At 48.0% G+C, this 10,924-nt stretch overlaps 1 protein-coding gene across 1 annotated transcript; it reads left to right on the forward strand.

Annotated features, from left to right (window-relative positions):
• Positions 1-1,334: 1,334 nt before the first annotated feature.
• FZD4 (frizzled class receptor 4) lies at positions 1,335-10,383 on the forward strand. Its single transcript, XM_090265754.1, has 2 exons — positions 1,335-1,960; positions 4,057-10,383. Exons 1-2 carry the CDS (start codon positions 1,676-1,678, stop codon positions 5,383-5,385), a joined length of 1,614 nt encoding a protein of 537 aa, XP_090121880.1. The 5' UTR covers positions 1,335-1,675; the 3' UTR covers positions 5,386-10,383.
• The last annotated feature ends 541 nt before the right edge of the window (positions 10,384-10,924 follow it).

Genomic DNA, 10,924 nt, shown 5'->3' on the forward strand with positions numbered 1-10,924 from the left:
CGAGCCAAATGACTTACAGGTACTATCTCATTTAACTCCTAGGACAACTGTGTGTAGTAGACATGAACGTCCTCATTTCACATGGATGGCCAATTTGAGCCTGAGACTCGCAGTGCCATGACCACAGCAAAATAACAAGTAAAATGGTTTAGGAATCCACCTGCTGAGGGTTTCACTGGCCCATTGGAAATCTGAGACAGTGAACTAGCACAAAGCTCCGTCCGGGAGGTGTGTGTGTGGGGGGGGAGACTGGGAATAAGAGAGGGGTTAAGTTGGATTAAAACACGGGTCGCATGATCCCCAGATCCTCAGGACCCTATGCAGAAGCAGAATAAGTTAGAAGGAGCTGCAGGTTGCAGGGAGGGATGCCTGGAAGGCTGGAGGAGGGGAACCCCGTCGGTTGTGCGCCTTCTTGGCCACCCCCGTTCCTTTTGCGCAGGTTGAGCCTCTCCCCGCCCGCCCTCTCTCTCTCCCAACCTTATTTAGAAACCGTGTCCCCGAGACAGGAAGGGCGGCGGGCTGAGAAGCACGGAGCGTCCCGGCCTCATTTCCTTTGGAATCCCCCTGTGGAATTTCATTTCATACGGTGAGGAAATCGGAGCGCGAGACCCTCGGCTGGTCTGCTGCTCCGGGGCGCCTCCCCCACTCGCGGCTGGAAGCAGGCAGCTCCCCGGTGCAGGTCCGCCCAGCCTAGGGGCGGGGATGTGGGGGGCGGGCTCCAAACCAAGCCAGTTAGGAGTGGAAATAGCTGTGAGCTCGGGCTGTACCAGGCACCGTGCTAAACGTTTTACGCATTATCTCAAATCCTCCCAAGTCTTTTTACGGATGAGGGGAAAAAAAAAAAAAAAAAGACACCTAGAGGTTGAGCAATTTGCTCAAGGTCACACGGAGGGAATTTAAAGCCACAATCTTTGTAAATCCAAATCCGGTATGCTTTGTATATATTTCTCTGCCTGACTGGAAGGTGGCCACGGGCCGAAGTGACAGCTGGAAGAAGAAAAGGAAAGGGAGCGGAGTCATCTGGGAGCACTTTTCACCTGGGAGAGGAGGGGGCAGGCTGGCCGGGCCGGAGCGACTGGGCTCTATCCCCGCCTGGCCCCCCGAATGCAGCGAACCTGGTGGGAGGAAAGTGAGAGCAGTGAAGCAGGGCGGGGTGCTCTGGAGAGGGAGGAAAGGAGAGAAGGAGGGGCGGTGGAGGGCAGCCGGCAGGAGGGGCCCGACCCCTCCAGCCACAGATAGGCCACGCCCCTCACTGCCCACGGCGCCTGGCCATTGGAGAGGCGCACTGTCCGTCCCGCCCCGCTACCGCCCAGCGAACCTCTAGCGCCCGGGAGGGCTTCGGCTGTGAGAGCGTCGCGGCGCTGTGTGCTGGCGGGCTTCGTGAGACCCGGAGCGGCCGCGGCCAGGGCTGGGTTCGGGGCAAGCCGCCTGCAGCCATGACCCTCGCAGTCTGTCCCTCGGCCTCGGCCCGGGGAGTCTAATATCCCACACAGTTGCACGCAGCTGCTGGAGAGCCGACCGCTGCACCCTCGTCGCCCTCGGCGCCTTATCGCACTCCCTGCCCCGGAGCTGGGAGCTGCTCGGGCAGCCGGCGGACCCCCGTGCAAACTGGGGGTGTCTGCTGGAGCTGCCCACGCCGCCGCCGCCGCTGCCGCCGCTGCCCCTGGCTCTGGCCATGGCCTGGTGGGGCGCAGGGCCGAGCGTTCTGGGGGCGCCCGGGGGCGTTGGACTCAGCCTGCGGCTGCTGCTGGTATTGTGGCTACTCTTGGGGTCAGCTTGGGGCTTCGGGGACGAGGAGGAGCGTCGCTGCGACCCCATCCGCATCTCCATGTGCCAGAACCTGGGCTACAACGTGACCAAGATGCCCAACCTTGTGGGGCATGAGCTGCAGACGGACGCCGAACTGCAGCTGACAACTTTCACGCCGCTCATCCAGTACGGTTGCTCCAGCCAGCTGCAGGTGGGCGCCCCCACCCACACCCCTGTCGGGACCCTTGGGCAGGAACGCCCCAAATTAACTCCGTGGAAACCTTACCAAGTCAAGCCTCCTGCCCGCTTCCTAGGCTGAAGGGTGTAACTGTCCTGAAAAAGTGATTTCCATCCCCACCCCCACTTCTATGTCCCTTCTCAGGGACTGGAAGCCAGAACGTTGTGTAAGTCATCTGGCCTGTGAAAGAACCCACTCTTACACCCCGCCCTTCCGTTTTTCTCCCCTGCCCACCCTGTGTCTAGCCAAGCCCCTAACCCCAGTGGAGCTGAGGGTTATCTTTGCCAAGGATTCTGGCCGCCGCTGCTCAGTGGGCGAGTCCCCGGCGGGGCAGCCAGCTGCAGCTAAGACTTGGAAGGAGAGATAAGGAGCTGGCAACTTCTCCCTCACCGACCTCATTTCTACCCCATGTTTTTGGGTGGTTTATTAAATGAAACACCACTGCCCCGTTTTCTGCGGAATGGCCCCTGGTCGTGTCGCCCGCCTGATTTTAGAGGTCATTCAGGAAGGAATGGTTGGATTGGCTTGAGTTCGTTCTTATCCTCAGGGTTAGGGGCAGGTTTAGTATTTGGAGGGGGAGAAAACAAGGCTTGGAAAAAAGGTGATGGTATGGTTAAGCTCCAAGAAGGTAGTTTGTATATTAGAAGATTGTTGTTGTTATTATTTTTGCAGTCATTAAAAACTTTAAGCTTATGTAATGATACAGAAAATATCCTACAATAGTAAATGAAGAAAGAATTTGCATATACAAAGTGATCACAATCTTACGAAAACAACCAATTCATTGGAAAAGAAAAAGAATTGAAAGGAAATTTGAAAAAGTGTTAACACTGGTTATGTTTTGTTTGCAGAGGCTCTGAGTGGCTTTTGGAACCTTAGAAAAGAGAAACTGGGGGAAAATATATAGGGGATAGTTGTCCAGGCTAAAAGCTTTAGAAATCTGTGGTCCTGGTTGTAACTTCTGAGAGATAAGAAACAAGAAGGCAGCTTATTTACTAGGTGCATGTTTTTATATAGGTCATTTTAAAAGTTGGATTGTGGTTTCAGAAAGATGGTTGGGATTAGACCCGTTGCCGGTAAAATGTCCCTTTGGAAGTTTCAGAACTTCAGAACTAGGTTATAAAAGCTTAAGAAATGATCCTCTCGCTCTCGGTTTGGAAACAGCACATATCCTGACATCAGTGGCAATTTTGTTGGAGAAACAGCTTTTGCAGGGATATATATTTTTAATTACATGTATCCTGGGGAAGCAGCCAAGCTGTTTTGAAGGACAGGACTGGATCCCTTTACATGCTGGAAAATAGTTACTTGTAACTCTAGACTTCATAGACAACATCTGTAAGGAGCCAAGCAGACTGTTTATCAATGCTGGAGGAATTGAGGACAGCAACTGCACTCTCCCCTGCTGGTATTGCAGTGTCAGGGACTCAACATTTGTATTTTCCTATTGTGCTTCATTTTTATTCAGTGTGGAAACCAGGCCAAACAAACCCCCAGTGACTAGAGACCTCAACCAGTATCCCATTGTTGGGTCAAACAGTATCTTAATTAGAACAGTTTCTGTTTCAATATGAGACTGATTGAAAAATTATTTTAGGGGATAAAGTAGAGAACAGAGAGAATTTTAGCAGGAGAAAAGCTGGACTTTCATTTTTCATGGTGATAAAGAAATGGGAATGAAAATAGATCACCTATCACCAAAATGACTGAGTCATTTAATAATGCCTGTTCAGCTCTTTCAAACAGTAGCTGAAAGGGAAGGGAGACTTAAAGTCAGTCTTTTGGGTTTATTTTCTTAAGTGTTGTGCAAAAAGAGATTATATCATTCTTTGGGTCCTTTTTATACATTTATTTATTTATGTTCTCCTGGAAAGGGTTATTAGAACCAAAAGGAGAAAAAATGTGTAATTGATAGATTATTAGGCACCCTTGTTTGAGGTCGGTGTAAATGGGCAGGTTTAAAAGTAGTTGTGTACTTTGCCTGGAAGCGTTCACAACTCAGCTTTGTACAAGCATTTGGTCATATTTCCAAGTCACTGTTTTCTTTGTTCATGTCATTACTTTTCCAGTTCTTCCTTTGTTCCGTGTATGTGCCAATGTGCACAGAGAAGATCAACATCCCCATCGGCCCATGCGGCGGCATGTGTCTTTCAGTCAAGAGACGCTGTGAACCTGTCCTGAAGGAATTTGGATTTGCCTGGCCGGAGAGCCTGAACTGCAGCAAATTCCCACCACAGAATGACCACAACCACATGTGCATGGAGGGGCCAGGCGATGAGGAGGTGCCGTTACCTCACAAAACCCCCATCCAGCCTGGTGAAGAGTGCCATTCTGTGGGAACCAATTCCGATCAGTATATCTGGGTGAAAAGGAGTCTGAACTGTGTTCTCAAGTGCGGCTATGATGCTGGCTTATACAGCCGCTCAGCCAAGGAGTTCACTGATATCTGGATGGCCGTGTGGGCCAGCCTGTGCTTCATCTCCACCGCATTCACAGTGCTGACCTTCCTGATCGATTCTTCCAGGTTTTCCTACCCTGAGCGCCCCATCATATTTCTCAGTATGTGCTATAATATTTATAGCATTGCTTATATTGTCAGGCTGACTGTAGGCCGGGAAAGGATATCCTGTGATTTTGAAGAGGCAGCAGAACCTGTTCTCATCCAAGAAGGACTTAAGAATACAGGATGTGCAATCATTTTCTTGCTGATGTACTTTTTTGGAATGGCCAGTTCCATCTGGTGGGTTATTCTGACACTCACTTGGTTTTTAGCAGCTGGACTCAAATGGGGTCATGAAGCCATTGAAATGCACAGCTCTTATTTCCACATCGCAGCCTGGGCGATCCCTGCCGTGAAAACCATTGTCATCTTGATTATGAGACTGGTGGATGCAGATGAACTCACTGGCCTGTGCTACGTTGGGAACCAAAACCTGGATGCCCTCACGGGCTTTGTGGTGGCTCCCCTCTTCACTTATCTGGTGATCGGAACTTTGTTCATTGCTGCAGGTTTGGTGGCTTTATTCAAAATTCGGTCAAATCTTCAAAAGGATGGGACAAAGACAGACAAGCTGGAAAGGCTGATGGTCAAGATTGGGGTCTTCTCAGTCCTGTACACGGTTCCTGCAACCTGTGTGATTGCCTGTTATTTCTATGAAATCTCCAACTGGGCGCTTTTCCGGTATTCTGCAGATGACTCCAATATGGCGGTTGAAATGCTGAAAATTTTTATGTCTTTGTTGGTGGGCATCACTTCAGGCATGTGGATTTGGTCTGCCAAAACTCTTCACACATGGCAGAAGTGTTCCAACAGATTGGTGAACTCTGGGAAGGTAAAGAGAGAAAAAAGAGGGAATGGTTGGGTAAAGCCTGGGAAAGGCAATGAAACTGTGGTATAAAGCTAGCCAGCCTCCATGCTTCCCAGATTTTGAAGGGGGAAATGTCAGCATTTCTGTGCAAATGCTACTAAGAGTTTCATGCAACGAATCTCAGTTTGAACAAACTAGCCACCCTAAAGCAACCCCCATAACCCACCACCCACTCCCTCTCCCCCCAGCATCATAAAACTCATGATTTTGCTGCAGACTTTGGAATAATCCAAAATGGAAAAGCCAGTTAGAGGCTTTCAAAGCTGTGAAAAATCATAACATTTGATCACTTTAGCAGGTCGCAACTTGGAGCGTGGAGGTCCTGCCTAGATTCCAGGAGGTCCAGGGCGATGCTGCTTTTCCCTGAGGGGTGGGATTTGAGCTGTGAGGAGGTAACTTGCAGGGAGAAAGATTAACTTTTTTTTTTTTTTTAACTCTTTAAAATTTAAAATACTAACCGGGTCTTTCAGATAGCAAAGCAATCTATAAACACTGGAAATGCTTGGTTCAGAGACGTGTTACAAGAGTTTTATAGTTTGGCTGATCTAACATAAACATTTTCTGTGGTGCATTGTCTGCTGTTTAGAACTTGTGGATTGCTCTCCCAAGAGGTGGTGTCAGAATCTTTCAGTGCCTTTGTCATAAAACAGAATTGTTTGAACAAACAAAAGTACTGTACAAACACACATAAGGTATCCAGTGGATTTTTCTTGTCTCTCTTCCTCTTAAATGGCTGTTTGAGGCTGTTGCTGTTTTTTTCATTTCACATTAATAACTCAAAATAGGTATTTTTATAGGAATTTTTGCACTGCAGCATGCCTAATGAGGGGGAAAGGAAGGGTGATTCACTTTCTGACAATCACTTAATTCAGAGGAAAATGAGATTTACCAAGTCGACTTACCTTACCGACCCCAGAGACCTATTGCATTGAGCAATGAGGACTTAATATATTTTACTTCATGTGATTGCATCTATGCAGACGCCAGTCTGGAAGAGCTGAAATGTTAAGTTTCTTGGCAACTTTGCATTCACACAGATTAACTGTGTAATTTGTGTGTGTCAATTACAATTAAAAGCACATTCTTGGACCGTGACATAATAGTATACTCAACTGACTTTCAAACTGTGGTCAACTTGCATTCTCAGAATGATAGTGCCTTTTTTTTCTTTTAGCATAAGAATGTTATCAGAAGAGTCTGGTCTACTTACCACAATGGAGACTTTTTCAGTTTTGTAGAGGGAACCAAGGACAGCTAATCCAACTACTTGGTGCATAATTGTTTCCCAGTAATTGGCAAAGGCTCCTATAAGATTTCATTGGAGGCAGTGTGGCCTGGAGTATTTATATGGTGCTTAATGAATCTCCAGAATGCCAGCCAGGAGTTGATTGGTTTGTAGGGAATAAAGTGTAGACCATATGAAATGAACTGCAAACTCTAACAGCACAGGTCTTAATTGCCTTTTGTGGAAGTATCCAGAGCTTTTAAAATTTATGCTTTATGTTCCTTACAAGGGGGTACCCCCTAGCAGCCTCTCAAAAGTTGCAGTTCTTTTAAAATTGTGACTGGCCTTTCTCTTAACCCGCCTTAGGCCTCCTAATCACCAGATCTCCGGGACAAGTTGTGAACACCGTTTTAGGTCCCTCTCCTTGTAACTCTTACCTGTCTTTGCTTCTGCAACTACTTTGCAATGACTCATTTATTTGTTTATCCGCGCCCCTCCCCTTTTAAAACCAGGTAAGAAAGCTCTTTTGTCACATTTTTAGTGACAAAAAAACATCTCCAGGGACTCAAAATTCCAATAAGCATGATTTTTTGTTTGTTTGAGCTTTATGCCCATGTTTTGACATTTTCCTTCCTTCTGCCCTCTGTTTTTATGTGGGTCTTGAGCTGTCTGAGATGCAGATGCACGTAAGGTCTGTTGCAGGCTCTGGAAGGGAAAGTCTTGGAGCTTTGGGGACAGTCGCTAAGTGGGCACAGAAGGGCCCCTGCTGTGTGCTCCACCGAGCCTGAGTGCCTTGGCTGGCCTCCGGGGTCAGGGCTTCAGGAGCATGAGAAAGGGTCCTCAGAAGGACCAGTTGAACTCCATCTGTGATTACATTGCCTATGAAATGTACAATGTGAACTCCCGTGCCGCTTGCAGACAGTTCCCATAGCTGGCCAGGGCCTTGGAGCGTGCACCCGGGGGCAGAGCCTGCCCTTACTCACGCTCTGCTCTAATGTCTTGGGAGTTGTGCAGAGACCGTGGCCCAAGCAAGGGAAGATCCGTGCAGCCGGGCACTGGGGCTTGTAATACAATTTTCTTCGTAATGTTTGGTGATTGTGTGACCGAGGCAGCACCTAGCAGAGGACCAGGCACACAATAGTTGCTCAAAATGGTGAAATAATAATACTAACAATAACAGTACTGGAGCTAGTGCCCTGACACTGTTGTGGGTTTTAACATCTCTCCTACAAGTCAAGCCTTCTCAGGGGGAAGTGTATTTGAAGAGGAGTGGCTGTGGGTGCAGGCCGGATTCGTAGCCTTAGCAATGTCACAGGGTTATAGGCCTTTCCCTTCTCATTCCAGACAATGGAAAGTGTTTATGGTTTCAGGAAAGGAGCTTGTGGCTGAGTCAGTTACCAATTACCCTGAAGTGACTCCGTCACCTCTTAAGTTGGTTTTGTTTAAAAAAAAAAAAGTCAATTATCAGCATGTTGCTTAAGTGCCAACTGTGTGTAAAGTCCTGTGCGAGGCACCGTAGGGGATGTCAGGGAAGATGGCTCTGTTCCCACTGACCTGGACTGGGGTGCTCCTGGGTCTGTTCCTGGATCTGCAGAATTTCCCTGTCGGTTTGGGGAAGGCGCGGGTGTCTCTGAATTGCCATCTCTTTCACTGTCTCTATCCCCTGCACCTCTTCCTGGTCTTACTGTCTTTAACACATCTCTGATCCTATTCCAGAATTCCCTGCAAATGAATGTCAGGGGTTCTGACAGAAAGCATTAGCTCTGTTCATGATGATCTTTGTGAAAATCCTGTAGGAAGACTATGAAAATTGGCTGTAAGGTGTGAGCTTCCACATCTAATGTGGTTTGGGGGCAGGCAATTCAGAGCTTGGGGTGTTCCATGTGACTTGCACAGGTAAATATGTGGACATTGTCGCTAGGAGAAAGGTCTGGTTTTGTTTTTCTCTGAAGTCTAGAGTAAGTAGGTATGCTTCCAGCTTCCTGCATAGTGTCTTGGCCTCTAGGGGTTTTATCCAGCGGCCCAAGGGTACCTCTATCTAGCCTCCTATCTGGCAAGCTCCTTTCTCCTTCATTAAGGCCTCCCATCTCAGGGCAGAGGGACACATGGCAGGGTGGAACTCACCAGAACCATCTGGTTGAGCCACTTGGTTGATTCATATCCTTTTTCCTCCATGGAGACCTGTTTCCTGATCTCTGAGACTGCTTCTGAGCTGGCAGCTTGCTCGGGGACCTGAAACCGGAGGAGGGGTGACACTTTTCATTTCCCTGAGATGCTCTTTGACTTTCCTTTCCTGGGTCACTCCCTCACCTGCACCCCCAAGCCCTAGTGTGAGAAACTTCTGTCTCTACTTCTGAACTGTGACTTTACCAGCACCCCCAGCTCTGTCCTCTCTGGCCCCCCTCAGCCTCCTGGCCACTGAATCCTGTGCTTACTGTGTTGGGAACCAAGCTGGGACCCGAGGACACAAACAGGAGCTCAGCCCTGGAGGGCACACTCAATTGCAAGTCATTTTACCAGGACGGTACAATCTCTGGCTTCTGTGGCTTCTGGTGAGGTGACCTCAGCAGCAGTTAAGGAGGAGCTACAGGGCACATCTACATCCTAAAGTTCATGCAGTGATGGAGGAGACTGGAGAAGTATGCTGTGTCAGCCATTATGTTGAGTCGCTAGACTCTGACAGTTTTTGTTTTCCCTCCTATATTGTATTTGTGTTCAGAGTCCGTGGCTGGGTTTGTATCATGTCTGGCAAAGGACCCAGGTTATCATTTTTCCTCTGGGCCTAGGTCAGATAGATCTTGGAAACTCCTAGGAGAGCATTTTGCTCCTACCTAGGATCAGATACCAGACGCTTAAATAATGCATTTTGCTTCACTGTGGCCTAGTCAGAGCTTTCTGCTGCTGCTTCTTGCCATACATATGTGCAGTAAAGGCACGCTGGGGATTACCAGGAGGGAAGTGAACCCAGGATTCCCGCGACAGGATTTTCCCCTTGGTAAGCCCGGTTGCCCTGCAGTAGCTTGTTTTTGTTCCTGATTTACTTGTTTCCCTTGTTCTTTGCACCAGTATTGACCCAAGCAATTTGTAGTGGGCCTGTTTGGGGTCCTGTATGAGCCTTGTCCTTCAAATTCTGTAGCTCCCTGATCCCCTCTGATACTCAGTACATGACCACTGTCATCCCAAAGGCTTCTGAGAAGAAGGGCAAGAGCAGCGCTGTGCTGGGACAGCTGGGTCCGTCTTCTCTCCCTGGGGTGCATCTTCTCACACCCCGCTGGCGTGCTGTGGCTTTGGGAGGGGCGAGCTGCTTTCTGGTCTCTCACCGTGGGGCACCTTGGTGGTTCTGAATCATTTTCCTACCTCACAGAGATGTTGTAAGACTGTAAAAGGTCTGAAGGTGAAGGCCCCTTGAGCTCTTTGTAGGAAGGGTGGAATAAATACCAGCAGCGATCTGTGAAAAGATGAAATGTGACTCAACCTGCTCACACTGCAGTTCAGCGAGTGCTCCGTGGCCTTTTCCTGGAACCCTGTGCCACCCTGCAGCCCCGGCCACCTTGAGGCCAACCTGGGGACTTCCAGATCTTCAACATAGAGGTACCAGGCACACTCCGGCTATACATGCCTTAAACGAATTGCTGAAAGTCAAAGGAAATGGACCCTGCTTTTAAGGATATACAAATGTATGTCTGCATTGATGTCTGTACTGTAAATTTCTAATTTATCGCTGTACAAAAAAAATAAATAAATAAACTTTGCTATTTAATTTTTGTATTAAAGAAAAATAAACTTTTGTTTATTGCCTTGTGTGTGACTGGGATATTCCTGAAGGTGTATAGTAGCCCCTGGGGAGCACACATACCCAGCAGTGAGAAACAGAGAATCCAACTCACAGGGCAGATTGTGAGACTCCTTCTGAGAGCCTCTTTGTTTCTTTTTGCTGGTGCTATTTTTCCCCTCTGGGTTTTCTCCCCGGTCAGCAAACCCCCAATGTCCCAGGTCAACAGAATCCATCACTACAGTGGTCATCCCTACCACTCAAGTAGTGACATGATGCTTTGAACAGAACTGTAATTCTCAAGCTGCCATTGCATGACACCTCTTAGCATTTCCAATATATGTGGAAATTTCTTATACACCTTCCAAGCCCCTTTGACTTAATCTGGTGGCCTTACAAGTTTCTCTATCACTGCTAGAGCTTCTTAAAAAAGGGAAAGGGTTTTTTGTTTTCTTTTTTCCTTTTAACTGCTAATTTTTATTAAACTTTTTTCTGGTTATATAATGGTTCCTTTTTGTGTAATGGCCATGGGAGTATGTCACAACAGTTAGCCAGGAAAACGATGTTTTTAG

The sequence above is a fragment of the Furipterus horrens genome, unplaced genomic scaffold (assembly GCF_987537825.1).
Source record: "Furipterus horrens unplaced genomic scaffold, mFurHor1.1.pri manual_scaffold_2, whole genome shotgun sequence".
Classification (NCBI taxonomy): Eukaryota; Metazoa; Chordata; class Mammalia; order Chiroptera; family Furipteridae; genus Furipterus; species Furipterus horrens.